General features: G+C 39.5%; 2 protein-coding genes across 3 annotated transcripts in view; one reads left to right on the top strand and one right to left on the bottom strand.

Moving 5' to 3' along the window:
• Positions 1-537: 537 nt before the first annotated feature.
• arl6ip4 (ADP-ribosylation factor-like 6 interacting protein 4) lies at positions 538-3,570 on the top strand. Its single transcript, XM_079251184.1, has 5 exons — positions 538-740; positions 813-1,124; positions 2,688-2,805; positions 2,894-2,963; positions 3,040-3,570. The coding sequence occupies exons 1-5, from the start codon at positions 572-574 to the stop codon at positions 3,094-3,096; spliced, it is 726 nt and encodes a 241-aa protein (XP_079107310.1). The 5' UTR covers positions 538-571; the 3' UTR covers positions 3,097-3,570.
• A 208-nt stretch (positions 3,571-3,778) lies between these two features.
• The window catches only part of LOC306764696 (membrane-associated phosphatidylinositol transfer protein 2-like), a 53,320-nt gene continuing 30,444 nt past the window's right edge, over positions 3,779-26,654 (bottom strand). The window contains exons 3-26 of one of the 2 annotated variants that reach the window (XM_079251902.1): positions 22,750-22,964; positions 21,909-22,030; positions 21,107-21,340; positions 20,679-21,011; positions 18,784-18,879; positions 16,576-16,680; positions 16,418-16,482; positions 15,238-15,482; positions 14,859-15,048; positions 14,535-14,654; positions 14,151-14,365; positions 13,848-14,023; positions 13,393-13,563; positions 12,234-12,386; positions 11,058-11,222; positions 9,860-10,147; positions 9,172-9,320; positions 8,962-9,078; positions 8,652-8,768; positions 8,411-8,559; positions 8,074-8,223; positions 7,615-7,795; positions 7,309-7,437; positions 3,779-7,081 (exon numbers count right to left, since the gene is read on the bottom strand). In XM_079251902.1, the coding sequence (XP_079108028.1) occupies positions 6,698-7,081; positions 7,309-7,437; positions 7,615-7,795; positions 8,074-8,223; positions 8,411-8,559; positions 8,652-8,768; positions 8,962-9,078; positions 9,172-9,320; positions 9,860-10,147; positions 11,058-11,222; positions 12,234-12,386; positions 13,393-13,563; positions 13,848-14,023; positions 14,151-14,365; positions 14,535-14,654; positions 14,859-15,048; positions 15,238-15,482; positions 16,418-16,482; positions 16,576-16,680; positions 18,784-18,879; positions 20,679-21,011; positions 21,107-21,340; positions 21,909-22,030; positions 22,750-22,964 (4,269 nt within the window). In that variant the 3' untranslated portion in view covers positions 3,779-6,697. The remainder of the gene's footprint in view (positions 7,082-7,308; positions 7,438-7,614; positions 7,796-8,073; positions 8,224-8,410; positions 8,560-8,651; positions 8,769-8,961; positions 9,079-9,171; positions 9,321-9,859; positions 10,148-11,057; positions 11,223-12,233; positions 12,387-13,392; positions 13,564-13,847; positions 14,024-14,150; positions 14,366-14,534; positions 14,655-14,858; positions 15,049-15,237; positions 15,483-16,417; positions 16,483-16,575; positions 16,681-18,783; positions 18,880-20,678; positions 21,012-21,106; positions 21,341-21,908; positions 22,031-22,749; positions 22,965-26,654) is intronic. The other variant, XM_079251901.1, reaches the window with a different exon arrangement.

Here is a 26,654-nt window from a genome sequence, read left to right as displayed (position 1 = left end):
TAGACTGTATATAGATATGGTCTATGAGCTGGACACCCCTGCATTCATTTGAATCAGGTGTGTATTGAAAAAATTAAACATCTAAATCCAGTAGGACAAACTTCAGACTCTCCTGCCTTATTTTATACTTTCTTATAAGTGTTATAGTATAAATGCCTTTTAAAGATATAAATAGAAAAGTGATAGTAAATTTGGTGAATGACAATATGAAGCAGAGCACCACATTTATGAACTCTACCCTAACATTAAAGTCAAGTCCACAATTGTGTCTGTACAAAAATACGACGAAAATACGAAAGGTATGGCATTGCTCATTTGACCGCACATTTCCAGTATAGTTAAACTGCATTGATACTATAATATATCACATCACATTTAAATATTTATTTACTGTATTTTAATTCGATGTTTAACCCCCCTTAAAATACGTTCATGTCAGCTTTACCGCCTGTCCTGGGTAACGAGGCGCTGGGAACTTCTGTCCTGTCTAAGCACTGACGGAAGCTAATAAACGACGAACACATTTCCGTAAACGAAGATAACTCGATCAGGTGTTTAGAAACATTTAGAAATGGGTCGCAGCAGATCTGCAGAAAGAGCTGGCAGAGAGAAAAAACACGAGAAGAAAAAACGGAGACGTTCATCCTCTTCCTCCTCTTCATCATCCTCCTCATCGAGCTCCTCTTCAAGCAGCAGAAGCCGCAGTAAATCGTCTAAGAAAACATCTCACAAGAAGCGAGGTAGGGAATGTTTTATTTCTTTCTTGTATGGCAGATTTATCAAAACGTGTTGAACACTTATTTCTCCCTCAGATGGGAAAACAGAAAGAAAGAAGCGCAGAACACGCTCCTCATCTTCATCATCCACATCTTCTTCAGCGTCAAACTCCTCTTCGAGCGAGGAGAAGTCAAAGAAAAAGAAAAGCAAAGACAAGAAAAAGAAGTTGAAACAAAAAGAGAAGCTGAAAAGGCAGAGAAAAAGGGAGAAGAAGAAGTTAAAGAAAAGTCTTAAGCAGCAGCAGAAGAAGAAGGAGGCGAAGGAGGTGCAGCAGACTCCTGCAGAGAAACCTCCATCCTATCTGGAGGTGTGGCAGAATGATGAGGGAGCAGTGGAGCTGGGACCTGGTGAGATATTTGTGTTTAAGAATCAGAAGTTGAAATAGCAATTCTGATTTAAAATCCAATTTATACACTTAATTACTTGGAAAATTTTACAGAAGAAGTAAAGCAATAATAATAATTAATAGCTAGGTTTTATACTTGATAAGTATTTATTGTTTATTGTTTTAGTCACAGTATCTTAAATGTGAATGTTTAATGAAAGTACCTGCTATTAATAGTAGTATTGTTTGGATCAAACACATGATTGTACAACCTGATTTTCAATAGTCTGAATATTGTGTGAAACAAACCAAAACAAAAATGCAATGATTTGCAAATCTTTGTTAACCTATGTTTATTTAAATACACTACAAATACAAGATATTTAACGTTCAAACTGATGAACTTTATTGGTTTTTTTTAAACATTCTTTTTTTTTTTTTAATTTGATGTGCAGAAGACACTTGAAAAAAGTTGGGACAGGGGCAACAAAAGACTGGGAAAGTTGAGTAATGCTCCAAAAGCACTTGTTTGGAACGTACCTCAGGCCAACAGGTTAATTGGAAGCCAACATTATTGTGTAAAGGATATTACTACATGGGCACAGGAACACTTAAGAAAATCACTGCCAGTTAACGCAGTTTGTTGCTACATGTATAAGTGCAAGTTAAAACTCTACTGTGCAAAGCCAAAGCCAAAGCCAGATATCAACAACACCAAGAAACGCCGCCGGCTGCTCTAGACCTGAGCTCATATGAGATGGACTCTTTGCTGTGGTCTGATGAGTCCACCTTTACAATTATTTTTTGGAAATCATGGGTGTTATGTCCTCTGGACCAAAGAAAACAATTATCAGCGTCAGCTAAAGCCAGCATCTGTGATGGTAAGAGGTGTGTTAGTGTCCATGGCAGGGGTAACTTCTGTGAAAACATCTTTAATTCTGAAAGGTACTTAGAGGTGTTGGACCAACAAATGCTGCCATCCAAGCCACGTCTTTTTTAGGGACATTGTGTCTTATATCTCTTAAAAAAAATGCCAAGCCACATTTTGCACATATTATAGCTGTTTGGCTTTGTTATTGTGTGGATACGAGACTGGCCTGCCTGCAGTCCAGACCTATCTTTCATTGAAAATATGTGGTTATAATAATGCTCAAAATACGCCAACTGAGACATAAGATGGTTGAACATCAAGTTGTACATCAAGTTAGAGTGGTGAAGAATCCACCTACAAATCTTCAGCAATTCATGTTGTCAGTTCCCAAATGCCTATTGATTGTTGGTAAATGGACTTAAATATGTATATAGGACTCTTTTAGTCATGCTAGCCACTCAAAGCGCTTGACAAGAAAAGTCATGTAATGTCGTAGTAAGTGTCACCCTATCCCAGGTATTTAGAACTTGTTGCATGACTCAAGTTCAAAATGAGCAATATTTGCAAAAAACTAATAAAAGGCTTCAGTTTGAACATTACATATATTGTCTTTGTAGTGTATTCAATTGAATATAGGTTCAAATTATTTTAATTATTGTAATGTGTTTTTATTTATGTTTACCACAATGTGCCAAAAATGAATTTCCTCTTAAGTCATGACAGATGAACAGAAAGCCCGGCTCTCCACCAAAAGACCTCTCACTAAAGAGGAATATGAGGCTAGACAGAGTGTGATCCGCAGGGTGGTGGACCCTGAAACCGGACGAACCAGGTATTACTGAGGACTAACTGCGCTTTTCTTACTATGAGAATCTCATCATGTATTTCAAAATTTGCAACTGTCTTTTTTTTCCATCTAGATTGGTGAGAGGAGAGGGAGAGATAATAGAGGAGATAGTCAGCAGAGAAAGACACAAAGATATCAATAAGGTAAACACATCTATCACTTTGTAAGATGAAGATATTGTTGCATGAGGTTAAAAGTGAATATCCACGTGTCCCATAGCAATCTACAAGGGGAGATGGAGATGCCGTCCAGCGAAAACTGGGAATCAACAGGTAGAAGAGTTTTGCATAGCTCTGCTAAACAGAAACAACCTGAAGAGGGTTCTGTCCAGAGCCAAAACCTTTGGAATGTTGTACAAAATGTATTTTTGTGATTTTGCATTTGTTGTGCAACTCAAAGTGAAAGTTAGTCATGATTCATGTTTATTTGCATCTTAACATTAATGCGGATTAGAAAAGAGACAAATAACACTTATATTGTCAAGCAGGGATCAGAATAAGCCGCGTCATCACATGATAATGTAGCAAGTAGTTTTTTTTTCCTGTTTAAAGCATTTAATTGTGTAAATTAAAAAAAAAAAATCAACCCAGATTAACTTCAGATTGAGGAAAATCCTGGTATTTACATTGGCAGTGACTTCTAACAGTGAGGCAATTTCTTTTCACTTGATGTCATCTCATATATGGTGTATCGTTTCTACTGGGAATGTATCTGTATATATTGGCAACATTTACTCAAGTGTTTCTCGAAATAAATGATCAAGTTGTCAGCTGATTCCAGAGAAGTAAATGAATAATTTCTGCTCTGTAAAAGCCATTTTTTGTAAATATGTTGGATGATGGGGAAAAAGTATGGACAAAAAAAAAGTCCAGCATTTCTTGATTCTTTAGATTTTCTTTATACACTGTACATAAAATCACAGGGGAGTGGATAAAATTAAATTATCCAAACCCTACAAGATGCACACCCTATACAATATATGAAGTTTTCCAAGCATGATTTACCTCTTTGTTATATTTATACAGCCTAACTCTTGTTGAAACAGCTCTGCCATTGCATCAATCCAGGGGACAGAGCTGGGGAGAGCAAGGGATCGCCTTATATTAGTGAAAAGTGTCAGATTAGTCTCTTAAAGATAAAATAAACCAAAGCCTTTTATAAAATATGGCCTGAACATACAGCCACAAAATACAGTCAACATGAACAGGCTCCATGAAGTCAGTTAAGTTGTGAACAGCGTCTGTCCGAGGCCTTGCCACACAACCATCAGTGTAAGGCAGAAAAGGGGCATGTAAGGCCTCTGGTAGTTCATTTGTCCACAGCAGAATCAAAGCGATTGTCTGCCCAGAGGTATCCAAACTTCACTAATCGTACTTCAGTTTTTACATTCTCTATATTCATCGGGAAATATGGTTCAGTAGTTATGCAAGTGCACGTTTTCCAGCATTGCCTGTCCTTTTTTTTTTTTTTATTTACTATGAATATACACAGCCTTTCTTAAATCAGCAACTTTCATGAGTTATGGCTTCATGCCAAATTTTGACAGGGTCAAAATGCAGAGGGAGAAACAAGTTAATCATGAGTTATGGCGTCCATAAAAATAACAACAGTTTGGATTAAGATATTCTGAACTACATGTGAACTGGAATGTGTTACACTGCAGTCTACTCTGTTGTGTGATGCACAAAAAAGTAAAAACATTCATCATGAAGTGATGAAACGACCACAAAAACGAGTCTTGATTTCAATTAGCATCACTACTGAGTTTGAACATAATAGTCTTAAGTACAGGAATGTTTTAATAAGCTGAATTATTCCTAGGGAAAAGGTACCAAAATCTGAATTTGGAGGGTGGAAGGCTGACTATGAAATTAATTTGTCTTGATGTGCTAGCTAGACAATTAAAAACATTATTACTGAGTTAGTCCTGCGCTTTGAAAACGTGGACCTAAAAGTTTTAATGGCGGTCGTTTTAGATGAGATACCCTCTGCAATTTGACATCTGTAGAATATGTGCTAGGTCGACTGATTGTCACTGCACTGTGATACTTCTCAAACTGCTTGCTTGATCTGATGCTGTGTTAATATTGCACATTTCCCCTTCAATCTGAGCCTATATTGGTCCACTGCAGTCTGCTCTGTGCATACCTGTTAGAGGGATAATTTATCAGCATTTGAATGTGAGAAAAAGTTAGCCATTTTATAAATGACTAACGGCATTAAGCAGGTCTCAGCTCTGTGTTCCTTATTTCAACAATGTATCTTACAGAATTTACAGTTTGCACTTATTTGTTTCCTCTGAAGGCTCAGCAAAAGAGAAAGAGGTCTTAAAATAAAGGAGGGTTATTCTAAGAGCACATTCAATGCCTCATTTACAGCTTAGAGATAGCCAGAAAGAAGCCAACTCCCAAATTTAAAAAATATCTAATAACAAACATACAATATATGACAGAAGATAGTAGTTCTGTTGATACAAGTCTGGTGAACTGCAAGATAAAATAATAAAAAATACAATACTGTGCCAGGCAAAGTCCTTTGCATTTTGGCTACTGCAACTCAAGTTAGAAGATGAAGTACACAACATAGCAAAAGTAATCTTAAAACACATTTTGTTCACAAAACTTAAACATTTTAAAATAGCTGTAATCTTAAATAGCAATTGTTATCATCAATCAATAACATATATCCTGAATGAGTTTGTGTTCACCTCCAGAGTAAAGAAGACACTTTAAACTGGTCTTCAGTGGACCAGATACCAGATCTGAACTATAATTTAACAATTATTTACAAGCCTTGTCAAGGCATTAAACTACATACTTACAAGGTCTAAATCATTTTTACATGCGAGACCTCAATATTTTGCTCTGCTCATGTACAGCATAATATTTTATACTGCTGACTTTGGCACATTAACCATACAGTAGTGAGACTTTTCTATCTAGTTGGGTCATACATGAGGTGCTAAAATGCTATAAAACCCAGGAGCATTTTCAACTGCAGCCATAGTTAAAGGGTCATTTCGCAGTTTGTGTCATGTGATCCTTGCTTTATTCTGTGTTTCAGAGCTGGCAACAAAACAAGCAATACTGGACTGCACACTTGCTCTTTAAGTTTAAGTGATCACATCACTTCTAGTTGCCTCACAAATCACTGAAACAAAGTTCTTTGTTGTTGATAAATTATCATAATTATATCCAAATTCTTTTTGGTTTTGTGATTTTATGTTAACATCAAAGCGGGAGAGATGCTCAGTCCAGTGTGACCTGATTGACAGCTCTGCTCTCGGACTAGAACCTGTAATCCCATAAAAACCTGTTATCACATATCCTTAAAACGAATATACACAAAGTTAGTCTCTGTTGCAATGGTTGTGCTTGCATTGGCCACGCTAATCAGTTACAGTGTAGTATCAGTGTATGCACAAGATACAAGCTGTCTGAAAAAACCTATGTTTTTTGCTGTAAAATACAGCACAGGAGTGTTCTTCTGTAACCATCTCCAAGTCTAAAAGCCTATCAGAGGAGGAAAGCTGACTTTTTATTTGTGTTACATAAATATTGACTCTACAGTAGAAACAGTCCAAATTCCTCTAATATTAGCTTTATCTGGTTGAGTACATGTTCCTGTTTCAGGAAGATGATTCTTGAAATGTCTACTTTGTCTGTTTTGTAATGAATGCAGCCACAGCCTGTCCTAAAATATATGTATTGGATGTGACTGGAATAAGTTTTATAAATAGTGGTTTGTAGCACCAGATTTGCTCGTGGTATTTGCCTATATAATGCAAACCAGCTCTTTTTTCCTTTTATCTTTTTGCCAAGAGTCTCTTCCTCAGCACTCCATCTGTATGTCACCATAGCTGGTACTCTCTCAGATCTCATTTTGGGCTGAAAACTCCTGGTTCCAGCTTGGTGCTGCTGCTGCGCCCCCAACAGCTCGCTGTGATGCTCATGCTGCGCTGGGTTGCTCCCTGGCTGTGGCTGTGAGCACGCTCCAGCCGCTCCCGTTCCAGCCGTTCACTGTCTGACTGGCTCTGTGTGCGCTCGGGTCTGTTGTGGATGCTGCCTGTTGGGGAGCTGGGGGCTGGCTGTGAGGAGATTGTACGCAAAAGGTGGTTCCTCTTCCTCAGAAAGTCGCTGTTTGCACCCAAACCGAAGCTGCCTTTACGTAGCACCATCCGAGCACTGCTTGACTTGGCTGGCCGAGAACGGTGGTTGTACTCCAGCTGGGACAAATGAGCTGCATATCCCTCTGTGATGAACTGTTTAGAGGATCAGAGTACAGACAATTAAAAATTAGATGGAATTAGAGCCGTTTTATATCCTAATTATTGCTATTCCCTTTGCTTTCTTCATTGTTAATGAATTATTAATTGGCTGCCAGAGCAGCATAATTATAGAACAGATCAGTATCACATTTTAAATTTATTTCCCAAGCCATCTTATTTAGATTTTTTAAATTTAACAACACCTCACAATCAGTCGGTACCTGACACTGTTGTTGCATCTTCTTAGAGGGTCTGCCGACAATATATATTTGTGAAGGAGGGAGGCCAATGGAGGTATAGACAGAGATGTCTTTGGTTGACCCATAGCCAGCGAATATCTTCATGTGAGCCTGGAATCAGTCAAATAAAGTAGTAAGATCTTTAAAAAAAAAAAAAAAAAAAGGTAGGAAAATATACTTTTACACAGTAATACCAGCAGTTTTTTTCCCTAAAAAATCTTTATTTGATTCAAAAAGATTACACCTGCACAAACTACTGTGCTTTCATCTCTCTATTTCAAGACTGACCTCTGTCAGGGACTTGAGAAAGTTGGCCTTGTGTCTAAGTGGATCGTGGACCAGGCCATCACAGAAGGAGACAATGCCATGAGGGAAGTTGTGCTGAGACAACCAAGCCACTACTCGCTGCTTTTGCATGTCAGGACGTCCAGTAACATAGATGATCAAATAGCCTAAGTCCTGCCAGTACCTGTAATGAGTAGAAACCGCAATGTGTGTGTATATATGTGTATTAATATTATATATATATATATATATATATATATATATATATATATATATATATATATATAGTTAGTCATGATTCATGTTTATTCATGCTATATATATATACATACATATACACATACATATATATACATACATATACACATACATATATATACATACATATACACATACATATATATATATATATAAAAAATACATGACCCTTCAAACTTAAAGGGAAAAAAAACAATTAAATACCTGACAACGTCTACAGCTCCCGCCCGCACTTTGGGATCACTTCCCATAATCGATACACTGGCAGCAAATGAACCATCAATGCTGAACACTACAAACTCTGTTCCACGTGGAATAACAGTCAGGTAGCTGTCTGCAAACGTGTGGTCACCCCTTGAGTGACAAAAAGAAAGAGATAACAGATGTAGCTGTAGACAGGAAAAAAAAAAATCCCTGAAAATTCACCCTGAAACACTAAATTGCAAAAACAAAGTGAGCAACCTGAATAACAGGAATTCTGGCAAAATACCCTCAACAGCTGTTTCAGATTGTTATCAGAGGGTTAGTTAGCTGCTCTCACCTGACAACCATTTTAACTGGGTAGACTCCAATGCCCAGACGCCTGTCCTCCGGGATAATAAAAGACACACGTCCACTGCTGTTGGTCACTTCTGTGTTGTAGTACACCCATTCTCCTGATGGAGGCTGCGTCATGATGTGGAGGTCAACCTGCGGATGATTTAAAAACCCATGATATAAACTTAATACAACACATCCACAAACATGAATCACACAGGGTACTACTGTAAATGTGTGTTCACCTTTTCCCCGGCTAAAGTGACCATGTCCAGAGGACCATACATGAAGCGACCTGTAACAACCTGCAGGTTGTCTTCAGTAAAAACAGCATCGTTCACCCGGTGGTTGGCAGTCACATTCTGTCGAGGAAAATCAAGAAAAATACGTGATGAAGTGTTTGGGTTTCTTTAAAGAAAAACCCATAGTAAGTTTAACAATACAATGTCAAAAACCTACTTTCACTACTTGATGTTGTAAGTAAATGGAGAGTGTCCCACCATGAGCTCTCCAAAGCACCCTGAAACTAGTTTCTTTTATAGGTGCGACACCTACCCTGATTTTGACATGAGTCCTCTTGCGGAGCCACTTTTCTCGAGGTTTGGAAGGAGTAAATTCAGACACTTCCTTTCCATCAAGCTCCAGAATACTTGAGTTGTCATGCCTCATGACCTAAAGGCAACATTTCAGTGATTCATTCTCAGGAAGAGGCTTTAAAGCCTGAAGCTGAATTTTACAATGGAATGTGTGGTTAGGTTTACTCACCTGCCTCAGGAGAAAAGACACAACATCAGTGGATTCCCAGTATGATGCATGGAAGAGGTGTGGTAAAGCTACTGTGGGGAAAGCGGTGAGAGCATCGGGACAGTACAGAGCAAAGTCCAGCCGCTTTGTACCCCACCAGCGTGCTGCAACTGTAATGGGGAATGGGATGAATAGGGTGCAGATATGTAAGATGAAACTGTAGGAGTCAGTGTGAGGTTCGGGATGCCACATAAACATGTAACAACCCTAAAGCTAAATCAAAAAAGTTGGTTTCAGTCCTCAACCACAATCATCACCAAATCCACCTATTCTTCAGCTGCAGGAGAAAAAGGAAGGCGTTTATGATCTCTGTTATCAGGAAACATCAGGAAAAGGAATTAAGGAATTAAAAAAAGATCATTAAAATGGAAATGCTACTATATGAGCAACTAAAGGTGGTTATTTGTGTTAGTGCTGGAATGAAAAAATGCAATAGATCTTGAAAGAGCATGCAAAATCTAGATTTATAGATTGCCCCTCTTTTGTAAGTGTTTAAAATTGTATTCTTGTGAATTAAACTACGTAAGAAATCAAGGGGAGGGGGAAAAAAGACTTTTTAGAAGACCAGCCTGAGTTTTTGGATAGTGCAGGACAGCCCACGGAAAAGATTTGCAGCCTCACTGTGATTTCCCCTCCCTTAGAAAAATACCTTGCTCAACTTCAGCTTGGGAGTCCAGTGAGACCAGATCACATATAGCAGAGTCCAGCCCCGCTGACAGGGGGTTCTCGAACTGGCAAGAGGGACTAAGACCTTCACTAGAATCTGCCTCAATATCCAGCCCAGCCACTAGATCTGCATCAGTAGATCCTGCAGCCTGGCCAGCCACTGCTTTCTTGCGAGACTTAGGAGGGCTTTTTAAGAATTTGTTTTGTGATGACAGGGCAAGTTGAGACAAAAGACTGAACATTCTGGATTGGTAAATCTGGTTTTGTTGGGCTATAAAGAGGGAAGAAAAAGAGAAATGACCACATAATAAAATAAATGCATATTTTGCATAACAGTTTATGACAGTTTATACAGTTTTACAGAGTGATGTTGACATGTGTCCAGTGGCTGCTTTAAAAAGAGCCATGAATGTCTGCAAACAATAGTTAGTTAGAGCTTGGGTAACAGAACAGAGTGATGCTGCTGAAGATTTTCTGTTGTTTTGGTGTTGCGGGAGCAGAAATACATCTTAGAGTTGAAGTACATCTCCAAGGTTGTACCTTAGTAGGTTAAACAGCAGGGCTCTGAACAGTCATGAGAGGTAAAAATAAATGTAACGGTAACAAAAGTTAAAAAAAAAAAGGTGAAGTGGGGGAGGGACTTGGGTGGACAATTAAACGAAGAAGAAACAGAGTAATCTCAGCAAACACTGCAATAAGGGGTGGACAATACAGAAATGGTTTATAGAGGGAGGCAGGTGTCTACATGCATTGCAATGTTAGATAAATGCAGCACTCAGTCATTGCATTTACATTTAGACAGTGGATAAGAATAAGACAGACAAAGGAGAGTGGCGCTAAGCTTGCTCTCTGGAAGGACTCTGATTTCATAAGTACTTGATTATAACAGGAAATGGACGAAACACCCTCAATAAGACTCCCTACAAATTATATCTGGCAAGGCAAAAATATTAAGTATAAGTATTTATTGGGAATGGGCTAACTAGACTTTTCCAGGTGGAGTGCAGGGTGTGTGTGTGTAGTCAGAGTAACGTGAGTTGAGAGAAGAATGATGAAGGTGAGTCAGAAAGAGTAACTAGAAAGAAAAATGGAGAAAGGTCGTATTGAGAGCAAGAGAGGAAATGTTTGTGTGAGTGGAAGAAAGAGACAGAGAGAGAGTGGTTGGTATGCAGATCACTTACTGTTGGCTATGTTGGTGGCAGTGTAACTGTCTGCCATTCCTGAGACCTGGCTGGCAATGCTGACCTCACTGGCCCTCCGCTGGCCCCGGGAGAAGGGGCCCGTTACGGGGGATGAGGGATACGAATTGTCCATGAAGACACCACCATGAGACTGAACAACATCTGCTATTAAGCCCAAACAAGGAGATCCCATTAGACAGAGACATGGGTAAGGGGAACTTACAGTTAGGATGGGAGGGGAGGGACAGGAGGGTAAATGTGGGTTAGAGCAACAGGAGAGAAATGTGACAGCAGGCACCATGGTTTCAGAGGAGACATGAAACCACAAGGAAGCCACATGCTGGCCAGAGTCAGATTTCTGGAACTGATTGAGATGAGAACACAAAACACTTAAGTGTATGTAAAATCACAAATGTCCCCATCTGTTATAATCTAACCCAGCAGTGAGTATCTCTAATAGTGGTGCTTTTCACTGAATATTTGCAAAACCCTTTCTTAGGATAACCAAATTGTGCTTGATATTTAATAAAAATCAGATGACTTCTGACCATTGTCACATGAGGAAACATTAGGTACAGTATTTGGCACCACCAAAACACAACACCACAAGTAGCACAATGTGCACGTCAAAACCACTCTTCGAGATTCAGTTGACAGTAGAAAAACTGAGTCAATATCAATAATTTGAAATCATGGAAATGATCCAGACACACCCAAACCTGGCTTAACACAACACAAATACAAATGTTTGCATCCTTCAAACATTGGCCATACATCAACATGGGATGGTAGGAGAAATGGTAGTACCACAACAGATGCTCGTCAGATTTTCTTTAGACAAAGTATTTCCATGGCTGATGTGAAAATTAAATATGAGTTTTTTATAAAATAAAACGAAGACCCTCAGAATTTAGCTAATGTAAGTGATTCTCAGAACTACGTTTAGAGAGAAGACACATGCTAAAAAGAAAAGTTCATATTTACGCCATATTAAACTGCTCGTTGTCAGAAGAAACTTACCGGTAATGTTATTGACTCACAAAACAACAGCAACGAGAATACTCAGACTGCAAAAAATCTGACCATCATTGACAAAGCAGGCAGAAGGTGTACATAGAAACAAAAGGTATACAGTAAATGGGGGTCAGATGGAGGTGAATGGGAGAGGCTACACACACTCCATAGTGGCTGGTGTGGCTTTGAGGGAGCCCTCCTGCCAGTTTAGCACAGGCACAGGAATGCAGGTCTCACTGATGGTCTCCTGACAGCGAAGGGATAGAGGGGGCCCACTATCAAGTAGCAGCTGAGCGTTGCTCTGGACTGTCTCCACTACAGAAGGAAGTGGAGGAGCAGGAAGGGCAGAGGTCAGGGACGGTTTTAGAGATAAGAGGGCCAGGTGCGCAGATATAGGACAGGAGTCCAAAAGAGGAAGAAGGAAAGGAGACAAGGAAGACACAAAAACATATGAAGCAAAAACAGCTGAACATGAAACAAGAAAGAGTCAAGCCCTTAGTGGATCCCATTTATTTTGGACCACAGCTCCACAGGCATACAGTATATGTTTATAATTCTTATGTTCTAAGATTGGAAATGGTTTATAGTCTGCTACCTACAAAATCTATTGCAAAGTTGTGCCCTAAAAGTTATTTTTGATTTATCATTAAATCTTTATCAAAAGTGAAACATTAATTAGTTTCACAGGGAGGACCTGAGGATAATCAGTAACAACTCACAGGACCAAGGCTATCAAGTTATGATTAAAACCCTGACATATGGTAAGCAAATGTTATTTTTACTTGTATTGTTAATAACTAGCTATTTCATAAATCCTGGTTCCCAATGTAGCCCTGAAAGGTATACAATTTGATATAAAAAATAAAATAAAACAACATAATAATCTTGAGCCCCCTATAGGCTTAGGCTGCAATGATTACTCAATCAAAATGACCTGTCCAAAGAGAAACCACTAGCAGGACTATGACCACATTTAGATGAATAAATTGCTTCACAGAAAACTTTGAAGCATAACGTTCGAAAAATGTTTAATTTTTCTTCAGGACAGGGTTTACTCTGAGCAAACGGATAGTGTGCTGCTAAGGCAATGTTGTCTGTGGCATGCATCAATGACAAACAAGATGGTGGGAATAAACATAACTGAAGTGCCCGCTGATATGATCTTAAATTAGAGGGAGAAATTAAAACTAATTATGATAGGTCTACTTTGCATTTGTGTCTATGCTGACTCTAAGTGAGAAATACATCCATTTTAAAATGTAGAAATGGAAATTTTCTGAAATAATAGTAATTTATTGTATTATTGCTGCTAATCACTCACCCAGCAGAGCAGAGTTGCCATCTCCTAGGGGAAAGCGCTGGTAACGGGGCACGTTGAAGGGAGGGAGGAGGTGGAATTTCCGCTCCAGTAGAGGCTCCAGACGGGAGGCTGAGGGATCAGCTGGATGGAACAAGTTGTAAACCTGCTGACAAGCAGGCCGTAGCTGGGCCACTAGGGGGAGAAATCAAACCAAAGACAAGAGAAAGGAGAATTGAGAACTAAAAATATACAGAAGCTGTGCAAGAACAGCCTCTATGAGTAAAATTTCTCAAGAGGTTTAGAAGCATTCAGATGCTGGTAATATCAACTAGATGTAATCACTGGAAATATTACCTTGTAATGATTATGTGAACTACACTACTATGTAAAATGTCCCCATGAGGCAAATCATTTGGATTAGGACTGCTCATCTATTACTTATGTCGGCATAAACAGTGACTATTAAGCTAGCTCACCATCCAGCATAGGGATCACAGTCTTCCTTAGAGCCAGTACCAAGCCCAGTGGAGAGCCAAAGAGGAAAAAGTCAGACACCTCAAAGTCAAACTTCCCCAAGGAGCATCCATCCAGCATAGTGCTGCTGCTCGACCTGCGTGAGGCTGCATCATTCCGCAAGACACTAGAGTGCAAGCTGGAAGGACAGCACAAAGACAAGCCCTCGTGAAATCCAAGACTGATTTTTTTCAAACTAAATCATAATTTCTATAAGTCTGAAAAGAAGATATAAGGATTGCTGCAGTATCACACACCCAACGCACCTGGACAGGAAAGCCTGGTGTTGTTTTATGGTGTCCAGTTCGTAGGTGGAGGAGTCGCTTCTCTTGCGTGGCAATTGTCTCTTGGTCTCATCACCTGTGCTGGCACGAGGTATATCTATGTTACTGCGACTGAGGTGGCGGCTGCCCTCCAATGTTGGAGAAGCTGATCCATGTCCGCAATTAATAATGATGCCTGGTGAGAGGAGGTCTTGGTCCTGTAGAGGTCATTCATGCATATGAAAAAAAAAAACTGAACAAAACTTACAATGTTTTGCAAAAGTTCCTAATGCCACTTTGAGAACGAAAATGTCTGTTCTGAGGTCTTTAAAGACTGGTTAAAATATTCAAAAATGAATTCACTGCAGTTAAAATTGTCCCCCTTACCTGCACACTAATGATGCTCCCCCTGCGACTGCTGTTCTGACTTTCATTTACTGTGGGATTGCTGTTACACAAAGCGTCAAACCCCAAGATTCCTCCCACACAGTCCCCAATGAGGCATACCTGGAGAAAATATGGATCAAGTGATATTCACTAAATTCATACTTTCAGTTTAGGTTTACTTAAAACGTTGCATCCTCGGGACCAGATTAAAAAAACCTGCATTAAAATGTAACAATTCACACAAAATCTAAAGACTGGATTTAACTGAAATACTGATAACAATCATGTCTCAGCTAAGTGAATAAATCCAGAGCAGTAACTGACCTGGCCAGAGAAGTTAGCCCCATCCAGAGACTTTATAAAGTCAGCATAAACTTGATTGGCTCGAATTATGACAGTGGCCACGGCGTCCTGATACTGTGGAGCTGAGGTGGCCAGAAGAGGCAGAGCTGCCAGTGGGATATGGTCCTGGCTGCTGGACAGACAGCTTTCATCATAACTGTAAGGGCTCAGGCTGTTAATAAAAAAGATATATATAGTGACAGAATCAACGAGAAGTTTCAGGTAAATATACACAGGAAGAAGGGATGACATTTATTAGGAGGACTTGGAATGTTTCCACGCAGCTAATAAAAACAAACTTTACTATCACATTCATCACTCGGAGCCTGACAAAAAAATGTGTGCAAGTGTTTATCCTTACTTGGACACCAGAGAGAAGGCCTCAGCACAGATGGCAGGGCAAGGCACCAAGCGAATGGCGATGCGCCCCAGTGCAGCAGGGTAGTGAACACGCATGACTGTCTCAAAAGCTGTACTAATTGTGTTGACATCGGCCTGCTTGCTGTTCTGGTCCCCTCCACCTGTATCCAGAATGTTCCCTCCGTGCAGGACCAAGATCAGTACATGGATCTTGGAAGGCTGCAGACACTGCTGGGATGAGCTCTCCTGAGAACAGTAAATTACAAGGATGGGGATGAATGGAAAATAAAGAATCAGCTATTGTAAAATGTTGGATAGTCTTTTTGCTTGGAAGCAAATACTCAATATAACAAAATTATTGAGTAGGAAAAATAAAAACGACGACAAAAAATAATCACTTGGATGTAAAATCCCCTTTAGTTATAGTTTGTGACTCTTTGTGTCCATCTTTACAAACATGGATCACACAACAGACTTCTTTTCACAGGGGCAGAGAACCATGAGGGGAAACAGAGCCAACCTCCACCTGGACAACTGTTTAATAACAGCAAACAACAATCATGCTTCACAGGAAATAACACGGTATAATGTGTAGTTTTGTCTTCTATTCTGTTCCAAAACTTCACATTTTCAGAGAAGCACCATATGTACACTCAATGCCACAGCTGTAAGTACAAGGGTGTTGAAGAGAGGGTGTAAGGTTCAGGAGCACACATGGATTTGGGTTTGGGCAATGGCAAAAAAAAGGGAAGGGACTGTAAGTACTGGGATTGTCCACATGGATTGGATCTCGCAGTGGGACTATTGTATCCCACAGTAAACTGGGGCCAGAATGTTTACTTACTGACAGGTGCCTTGTTACCATGATGGTGGGAATGGGAGAGCTATCGGCTTGACCGCTAAGAGAGTCGCACATCTGAACACAAGAGGACAGAAAGGCTCAGGCACAAATAGCCTTTCCCTTATCCTCCAAAGTCTAGTGTCTCATTTAAAAAAAAAAAAAAGATTCTCTTAGAAACGCAAACTAAAAATGCACTGAGGATTAGCAGCAGCGCTGGGTCCTAAGGGGAATTCTTTGCAAAGTTCTTCAATAAAATGCATTTTAGTCATGTATATGCATAAGAAGTAGTAGTTCAGGGCTGTGTTTTAGGATAAACATTCTTGCTATTTGGTAAACATACCTCATCTAGTCTGTCCTCACTCGTCACTCTTTCATAATCCGCAGTCATTTCCTTGAAGAGTTCACCTGAAAACATGCATTCATATTTTTAGTATTAGGTATCACAGAGTTGTATTTTTCAACAGTGAAGTAGCTGCCAGTGGATTTTTTTCATCATACCAGGAGCTTCCTCTGTGTCTGCAGCTTCAATCTTGTCCATGAGATCATTGGAATTCCATTTGGCAATTTCCTTAGGAAAGACTTCCTCACCATCTGAGAGATCCTCTGCAGAGGAAACAGCACATCAACCATGTTAAGTCTTTATAAACTTTTTTTGACCTACAGGTTTAATCATCAAACAGTGTAATTGACTTGTTGTTGCATGTTAGCATCATTAGCATTTGCTTCCCTAGTTTAATAAAGAACATAAAGAACGCTAAGTTTACACTGAGATGCTAGAGGCAGCACTCCTAACCACTTTATATGATGTATCACTCACAGTGGTAGCCATCTTAACCCGTTAAGGCCCCGGTCTACCAACTGGTAGAGGTAAATTTGGAGTGACTTTGATGATTCTTTTTTTTTTTTTTTTAATTGTGGAAAATAAGTAAGTTTGAGCTATCTCTACCAATCAGTTTGGGTATGTTGTATTATTAACTTACACCTTGACCATTTTCTAAAAAAACATTTATTCTGATCATTCTTATCCAAAATTAAGAGAAACATTTTTCTCTGGCCTTTTTCTCAGTGTGAACAATAAAGGGTTAAGTATGTTCACAACTGTATACTCAAATCTGCAACACCCCTGTCAGGGAAGAATGCACCATTATACCCATTATGATTTATTAGGTTATTCATCCATATTAATCTTTGATTCAATTGAAAGATTCAGACTATTAGACTATTTTTATTCCAAAGTCGTCGTCCCCCCCGGTAACACAAGCTTTAACTTGTGTTACCAAGTTGGAAAATAAAATTAAACTTTAATCACTAAGAAATCACTTTAAGCACTAACTAAAAAATAAAATGTCATTTGCTTTATTTCATGACAACTTGCTTTGGTCACTAATCAGCAGTTTTGGCAAATTTCACCAGTTTTAACATTAAAAAAAAAGCCCTCCATTATTAATTTATTGTGTGTGCTTCTATAATAATGTTTCCTGTAAAATGTTCCTCAGGATAACATCAAGGTATCAGGAATATTTCAAACACTACTAGGTTTAATCTCAGGTCACTAATAACATTTTATTCAAATTATACGGTCATTGGCAGATTAAAATGTCTTACTAATAAGCAATGGTAAATTAATGATTGTTTCTTATTTGAGTTCCCCAACTAAAGATTTTCTTTATACATTTGCAAAAAAAGTAGTAAGCATATCCAATTAAAAAAAACAAACAACTACATTCTTCTCCAGTAGGTGATCACTGTAATGGGACCATTCTTTTAAAGACAGACATACGAGCTAGCCATTTTTAATTTGCAGACATTCATCATGTGATAAATCAAGGTACCACAGAACATATGGGTTTGCATTAAGAAGTCCACTTTAATAAAATACTATAATTAAATTACCCCCTTTAACCGCTTAGGACATTATGTTGACTCTGTTTTGTAGAAATATGACTAAATAAATCATAAATAACTGCGGTGGAGAAAAATAAAGACAGCAACATTGACTGTCGCTGGCACAGAAGGTTCAGCCATCAGTTTATGGGTGTGAAGGCATTAGATTCATCAGTTCATTTGATGAAGTGCAAGGCATTTTCAATTCAAACACCAAGCACACAACAATTAATGCTACATGTGAATAGTGCAGCATTGTACTACATTAACTGAATAATTGCACTTCAGGTACTCAAACAAAAACTTGTTACACTTTAGAATGAGTGAAGACTCAGTGGAGCAAAGTCGGTGTCAGTATAGTAAACAATGCAACAGGTTCAGATTTATTCATAGTCATCATTGTGGCGACCTTATGTCACTTTCACCACACAAACACTGGTTGAAGGGGATTGTTTATTACATGGATATAAGATGAACTGTGTGAAGGACGCTCTCTGTGTTCGTTAAAATGATGAGCCTGTTGGTGAGTGAGGGCCTGGTGAGCAGAGATGACAGTGATTTCTGAACTTGACGTCAGGATAAGACACCTGGCTTGTGTCCTCAGCCAACTCATCCCGTGAGGAAGCAAAGGTGTTGAACCGCACCCACCTAGTTCAACTGCAGACCCAAAGCATGCTGGGTATCTGGGAAGCTTAAGAACTGATCTGTGGTTATAAAAAGATGCATGCAGAAGGATTGGAGAATGGAAGAAGAAGGTTGCACCAAAAAGAAAAACCTTTAATCAAAAATCCACCTTTAATTCAAAATCAAAACAGTTGTTACCATGAGCGTCGAAAAATTCTTCGTCCGAGCTGTCGTCTGAGTCTCGTGCTATGCTCTGCATCCTCCACTCTGAGATGCTGTGACGTGATGGGCTCACTGCAAAACACACACAAGCAAAACCTCACAGTTATTTGGGGACATGTGTTTTTGGCTCTCTCTTTGCCTTTTTGACACACACAATCATGGCAACAAAGAATTATTGCACAACCTCCCCCCTCCTCCAAACCTCAACCACCACACAAACACTGTGTTATATAAACATGCAACAGTCTCTGTGGTGCATTACTTCATCACAGATGGACTGCTTGGTGGTCAGGGGTGGTGTGCAAGATGTGAGGACCACAACAACACAAACAAGCTTGGAGCACACCAAAAAAAGAAATGCCAGCTGAGGCAAATAGCAACACTAAAAAGCCAGCCCTGTCTAGCACATCTTCAGTTGATGCCTTAAACATCATTAGAGCAGCAGAGGGGAGTGGGGCAGACTGGTGATAGCGGGGCACAGCTGTAGCTGTCAGCATACAGAAGGAAACAGCAGCAGTGGAGGGGAGGGTCATTTGAGGAGCGTCAGCCTCTGTGATGTCAGCACTGTTGCTAAAAATAGCAGACGGAGAACCACAGGAGGGAGTTACAGGGTGAAACGAGGTATGCTGCACGAGTTGGGGTCCATGAGTTAGCTAGAAAGAGTGTTACCGGGAAGAAGAAAAAAAAAAAAAGTAGAATCCCAGATGGGTGTTTTCAGACATGTGGTTTGTGATGTCAGATTCAGTGCTAAAAAAAAAACCAGGTGTGAAGTAGTGAAACCTGTTAAGTTTGTCAGTAAAGCTTATGTGACAACACAAGCAACTATACATCATTCAAAAAATCTAGTCTCCACACTAAAAAGCTGCTCCTGATAAGTTGGACTTATTAAAAATGAAAGTCATGAACTCTTAGCAGGGGGCTACTTCTTATGCATACAGATAAACGTAAAAAAAGAAATAAAATAATTTATGAATGTAAATACTCCGCACCCTACCAGCAAGGATAACACACCAACCCTTCTCACTGGAAAAAAGGGTATCAATTTGCACCATGTTGAAGACTGCTCTTGTTGAGTTCTTCACATAGCAGCCTCCAGCATGAGCAGGTCTTTAGGTTTCAGATCTCATAACTGTGTTTACTGGTGTGACAGCTTGACTGATGTTAGCATAGCTCAACCTTTAAAGTAGACAAATATCAGGTGGCAGCTTGAACAAAACCATTTGTAATGCCGTCATTAAAACTGGATTCAGCTTTTGATAGGTGGGCAGTAAATGTTTAATTTGGAATTCAGCTAACCCTTTTTAATACATGTACCAGCACAGAAGATTAATATCAGTCAATGGTTTACTTAAATTGTAGCTAACAATCATTTTATCTCTAAAATTAGCAACTGTTCAACCCTTTTAGTTACATTTATGGGCAACTGTTGCCAACAACGGTGTCGCAGCTACACTTCTCTGTATGTGTATTTTCTGCAGTCAGTGGCAGAAAAGAGCCAGGCAGCAACATCGATAAATGAGCTATTTGCTCACACTGAGTGTTGTTCTTGTGATTTATTACACAGGCCAGAGGCTGTGCACTATGTGAGAGAAAAAGTAAGGCAGGCGATCCTGCTGCCTCCAACTGCCTATCTGAGAGATCATCTTACATCTAAATGTAGCCAAAATGAGAAGAAATGCATTATTTGAATTATTCTGGGAAAAGCCCTAGTTATAATGATGACTGTATGTGAAGGAAGTGGAACTCGGGTGCAGATCTCTAGGAGAAAAATGCTAAAAATGTCTAATAGAGTGATGTAAATATATTAATGTAATTCACATAATGAATGTCACATAGAGGTGATAAGATGAATAGCTGAAGTTGCTCTTCACCTCCTCTCTTGGATGAACGGGAAGATCGAGATGAGGTGGACCACTGCTTGGTGAGTACACCTCGTGGCTGGAGCGTCTCTCCTCCTGAGCTGGCAACAACCTCCTCAGTTTCAATGGAATTGATTGCCTCCTTAACCTCCTGATCTTTGTCGGGAGATGGGGCTCCAATGGCTTCAGTGGCCTCCTCTCCTTGGCAGAACTGGGCCATCTTCCTGGCCAAAGCCAGCTGGGTTTCCAGCTCCAACTGCCTGATGTCATCAATGGTAAGACCGTACCACTCATCCTGCCAACACCAGGCCTGCCGGTGGGCACGCACCATCACTTTTCTCAGTCCTAAAGGGACAATTTAGGAGAAAAAAAAATTATGAAAAGGCTCACAAACTCACAAATTATTGTGAAGAGTTTAAAATCAGTAATGATCTACTCACCAACATCATGAATAAAGCGTTCAATCTTAGACTGCATGCCCCAGTAACGGAACTCTACTTTGCACAGTTTGTAGGCACACATAATTGGGGTCTTCCCTGGGTTATTGTTGTACTCCTCTATCCAATCATCTTGAAGGGGACCCCTCTGAGTCTTGACCGACTTGTAAAGCCTTGGGTCTTCCTCTGCTTTGTACTCATGTGGGGGGATGGGATCCGTCACTATGTCTATCGGGTCTGTCAAAGACAATAAACTTTCAGACAACAATAATTCATGGAGACATTGCATGACCAATGCTAGTGTGGTTTCCATGATGTACTCTCAAGTTGGTGACAGACAAGAATGGGGATGGGGTTGAACTCAGCAGCTTCAAAGTCTTAAAAACCACATTTCTGTCTGACAAAATTCATTCTGTACACAAGAATGCGTGATTAAAATAATTTAAATGTTATATATAACTGGATTACTGAATGCTCTCCAAGAAATTAGTTCTTTGAAGTGTGATAGTTAATGAAAAATATCCTATAAACTCCAGAATAAAACAAACGCAGTAGCTTTAAGCTGCCACAAGTGGGCCTCATCCACCATCTCTGCTTGAATAAGACAGCCGATATAAAAACACCATCAATACAATGTGATTAATTAGAGCCATCTTTATCAAGAAATGCGCATAAAGGTCAGCTACCGAGTAGATCATATAAGAAATCGTTATTAGTTGATTTAATTTAGAATTAATCCAGTTACTTTACAATATTTTCTTAGATATTTGTATTTACAGATAGTACAGGTTTCAAAGGGCCTTACCAATAGTCCTTTGTCTCTTGTCTGCCGCAGACAAGTTAAAAACATCAGCTTGATTGCCCGTGTCTGGTTTATAGTAAGTTTCAATATCAATGGAGAATTTCTCAACAAAGGGACACGTGTATCTGCAAGAAAGGAGGACATGAAATGAACCAAAGTGAGAAACCAATAGTAAAAAACCTCATGTTAGTTCTGGACTGATTTCATTCACAGAGTAACTCTCCAGCTAAATGTCTCAGGATCAGTCATTATCACTGCTGAGGATAGAGGACATGTGAGCCAAGCCCATCTGTTGCATCTAAAGCATCTGCAGTAAAACTGTCACTGGTTGAATAGATATGTCAACAGGCACTTGGAGTCTATCAATATCCTGAAAGCACAGTCTGGGACACACTTCTTTTCAGCACCTAGATGTCTCTGTGTTTATCAGACTCCCACAGACAAACAGAACAGCACACTGAGAAAGGAGGGTCATCAATGTCTAGCAGTCAGGGAGAGTTGCTGACCACACCGATCTGATGGCCTGTGGGATAATCTTATGACAACTTTCTCAAAAGTCTCTATTCACTCTTGGCCCTTACGGAGTCAGCTGGAGCTTAGTCTCAGCATCATTAAACTAATATTTCATGAGATTTGCACATTACACCGCATATATTTAGGATTTATTATCTTCAACATAAGGAGTGGATTTTTCCCCTCTAAAAATACACTTACCAGCTGCTAAATGTTGGCCATCCCATCGCTAAAATACAATGCAAGTTTGTGCAGCTTAAGCAGGCAGGCTTTCATTTTGGCTGTAAAAGACTGTCAAGGTAGCATTCTTCAAAAAGCAAAGAAAGCTCACCTAGTGCGGGTATAAGGGTAGGCGTTCCAAGATTCCTCTTCAACTCTCAGTGCAGCTTTGGGAAGAATAGATCGAAACCAGCTAGGAATATGCATGCCAATGTGGTAGACTTTGTGGGTGTACTGACCCGTCCCACCAGGGCCATCTGTGTAGGGTTTATTCTCAAGGATCTCCACCCCACTACCCTCACCGCAGCTCTCTTCTCTGCTCTTTTTCTGGAAAGAAAAAAAGAAGAAAATATAAAGAAATCTAGGTGTGCAGACATTATGTTCATGTGTGCACGGTAGCAGTGTGGCATAAAGGTAGAATGTATTAAGTTTAAATCATAAACACTCGTTTTCCCTTAATCTGAAACTGATGTCCAGGCAGAAACGAACAAATAAATGGATAATGATGCAACAGACTATGTGTTGTGCAGAGGTGGCAATTCCTGGTCCAGAAAGTAAAAGTCCTGCCATGTTTTTGGATCTACCTGTACATTTAGAACAGGTGTTTTCACTAAAGGGCTCGTTTACCTGACAAATAAACTCTGCATATGAAATTCGTCTGGTTTGGTGACTGCTTGAACAGCTGCCGGACAGCACTTTTACTTTCTGGGGCAGGAATTGCCACCTCTGGTGGTGTGTGACTTCATTGGGCTGCCTCAGTTAATAGCATGTAAACACAAGACTACATACACACAGCAAAATTAATAGCTTCTTAAAAACCATGCCTGCTCTGAATTCAAATCAGGAAGCCAAAAAACAAAAAGGAAAAACCATTCATGGAGCCACACCTTTCCTATATTTACATTTCAGGTGCGCAGGTGAAGGAAAATTGGGTGGAGTCTTCAGATACAGCTGAACAGAGTTACAGCTCGGTGAGTCAAGGTTTCAAAAACGAGAATGTCAGGAATGGCATGAGGATGGTTTGTGTTTGTAAAATCAGTAAAACAGGAACTGAGCAGAACATAGTCCATGAGCTGACAGCACACACACACACGCACAATTCTTTGTTAACCCTTTACTGGGCGAATGGCCATGTTTTTACACTTTACTGGACATATAAAATGCCTCTGCATGGTTGTCTGAGAAATTATAAACCCAAACTTCATGCCAGTCATAAAAGATCAGGCCATATCCCAGTTGCTGAGATTGAGTCGCTGAGATTGGGCTTCCGCATGAAAATGTGAAAATGCTGTTAGTATTGACCACTTACTCCTGTATGACATCATATTAGAAAGAAATTATCCAAGTTTTAAAATATCGTAATATCCTCCAATATTATAATAACGCTATTTTCTATGGCAAATTTCCAAGTATTTCAATGAGTGTCCAAAAAAAGGTTAAATGGATCATGAGGATCTCCACTCTAGAAGGAGCTGCATGGTGGATGTAAACTGTAGGAAGTCTAAGCATGCTGTTTTTATTTTTAGACACAAAATATTTTATTTCATGACTATCATCATCAAGTTTATATTTCAAATGTATTTTTTTCACGCTGAATAACACACCAAATCCCAAAGGAGTTGAAGAGGAGGTGAAGAGGGTGTAGGATAGGAGCAAGGCAGTAACCTTAGATCGCTGCCTAACAGAAGTGTCAAAAACAATGCAAGAAATACAGTATTATGAGATTCACCAAGACATGGCTGCATAAACACATCCCAGACTAATGTGTCTGTACATTCCTTTAAGACTGTGCGTGCAGACAGCAATAAAAAAAAGTCCATGGAAAGCTAGTGGGAGATAGAATTGCAATGTGTTTTAACTACTGTTGGTGCCATCTTGGGCATGTCAGTGTAATGAAGATCTACACAAGAGCCATCAAACTGTTAGTCGTGAGTTTCCATTTATATTATTTACCAAGAGAGTTTACCATTGTAGTTCTAGTAGTGGTTTATATCATACATGGTACTGGTGCAGACACAACCTGTGACATCATCAGCTCTGTTGCAGCGAGGTTGCTAACACAGCATCCTAACACTCGCTGCCTCCTTTAAGATGATCAGACTGTAATGTGGTTCTTCTGTAAAGAGGTGGAGGTAGTGGAGTAAAATAGGTTCCTTGGCGTTCAGCAACAGACTTTAAGCAGGAACCATCTACATGAAGGGACACAGCAGACTCTGTTTCTTAAGGAAGCTATGATGATTCAATGTCTGTACTATGAAGTTGCATGTCTTCTCTCATCTGTTGCAGAAAAGTGCTATCAGCTTTCCACTGATCTGCCTGGGCAGCAGCATCAGAGTGAGGCTTAAAGAGACTGAACAAACTAAGCAAGAAGACTGGTTTGATGCTGTGGTTAACCCTAGAGCCACTGGTGAGCTGACCTTGCAGAAAAAAAGGCTGCTCAAGCTGCTGAAAATAATGAATGATTCTTAGCATCCTCTACACAACACAGTGTGAAAACAAAACAGTGTGTTCATTGTGAGGCTTCATTAAATCCAATGCAAGACAGAAAGATACAGGAGTTTACTGCCAGCAGCCATCCCCCTCTGGAACAAAGTAATCTCTTCCATTAATTATCAATTATTATTGATTTTATTTGAAAAAAAAACTACAACATTGTCATTTCCCTCTGGGATTAATAAAGCTTTTTTCCCCCATTTAATTTAATTTAATAAATGTCAAAGTAATTCTCTTTTTCTGTTTCTTATTTCTTATCATCTCAGTGTTAAGTGCAGCTTCATGATAATAAGGAGACAAATTTCTCCAGTTTGCCCAGTGGGAAGAGTTGATGCCAGTGAATTAGTGTAGCTACAAGGAGGAAGCCATGAAGCATCCAGCACTCTGGACCTCATTACCTCTGACAGGTCATTTATTAGCCACCCACCCTGCTCTCAACAACTCAAACAGAGCTCACAAGATACAGCACAGACACTACAGCAGTCAAACTGGCCATACACAACCAGTACACGAGACAGGAACTCAATAATTAAACATAATGAAGTTAATTTAAATGTCAAGGTTAAAGATTACTTGTAATAGTAATGTATATATATACTGTACATGGCATTAAATGTGCATGATCAGATAACCAACTTAACCTAATTCAATAAGTGTAAAAAAGCCATCCTTAAAAATGAAATAAAATATTATCCCACATCTGGACTGCTGTCCCTTTACTGACACGTGACTGTGGTCTGCCAAATGCAATGCCCTTTGAGCAATAGGGTGATTTTCTCCAGTTCACCAGGAAAAGATTACAAATCGCAATGGCCGGGCCATAGCTGCTCCCTTAGAGGGAAGTGAGAAGGTAAATTACATAAAAATGAAGTCTGAATATACTGCAAGATTTAAATCAGTGTGAATCATCTGGCCCTTTTGCATTCAGAGATAAAATGCAACTTCCAGTAATCAAAATGAAGAAATAGTTTTGAGGAGCTACCTTTAAAAAGGTATGTTATCCTATGCATAAGCCCTGCTATAAATTATTTGCCACATAAGCCCCTTTTACTTATCAGCCTTTCTTTGAACCACTTATAGATGGTTACTAAGAACACACCATCATCATTAACATCAAAGCCTGATGCATACTGAATGTTTAGATCCTGTTTCTCTGACAGGATAAGATTCACATCCTGGGTTTTTCCTTTTGCCCTCAACTTTGAGAGAAATATTTCCTGTTAAGGATGCTGGTTTTTACTTAACTCCACAGATAACTCCTCAGTCAAAATGGATGAATGCAAATAGATGAAACACTATGAGGAATTCTTTTATTTAAATATTAAATTGTGTATTTCTTTTTTTGTACATTTTGTTAATAAAATTACAATTAGCTATCAGATTAGAAGATGGGACATGGGCAAAGGAATGAAGAGGAGAAACGGGGTAGGGCACTGCCTGCTGAGGAGCAGACATGGCCAGGATATCCTAATGCCCTGGCTTTATCTTTGTGGATTACATCAGGAATGGATCGCTGTAGGCAAG

This window comes from Telmatherina bonti (assembly GCF_933228915.1).
Source record: "Telmatherina bonti genome assembly, chromosome: 13".
NCBI lineage: Eukaryota > Metazoa > Chordata > Actinopteri > Atheriniformes > Telmatherinidae > Telmatherina > Telmatherina bonti.
Note: the sequence above shows the minus strand (reverse complement) of the source record. Positions and strands in the feature narration are given on the sequence as shown.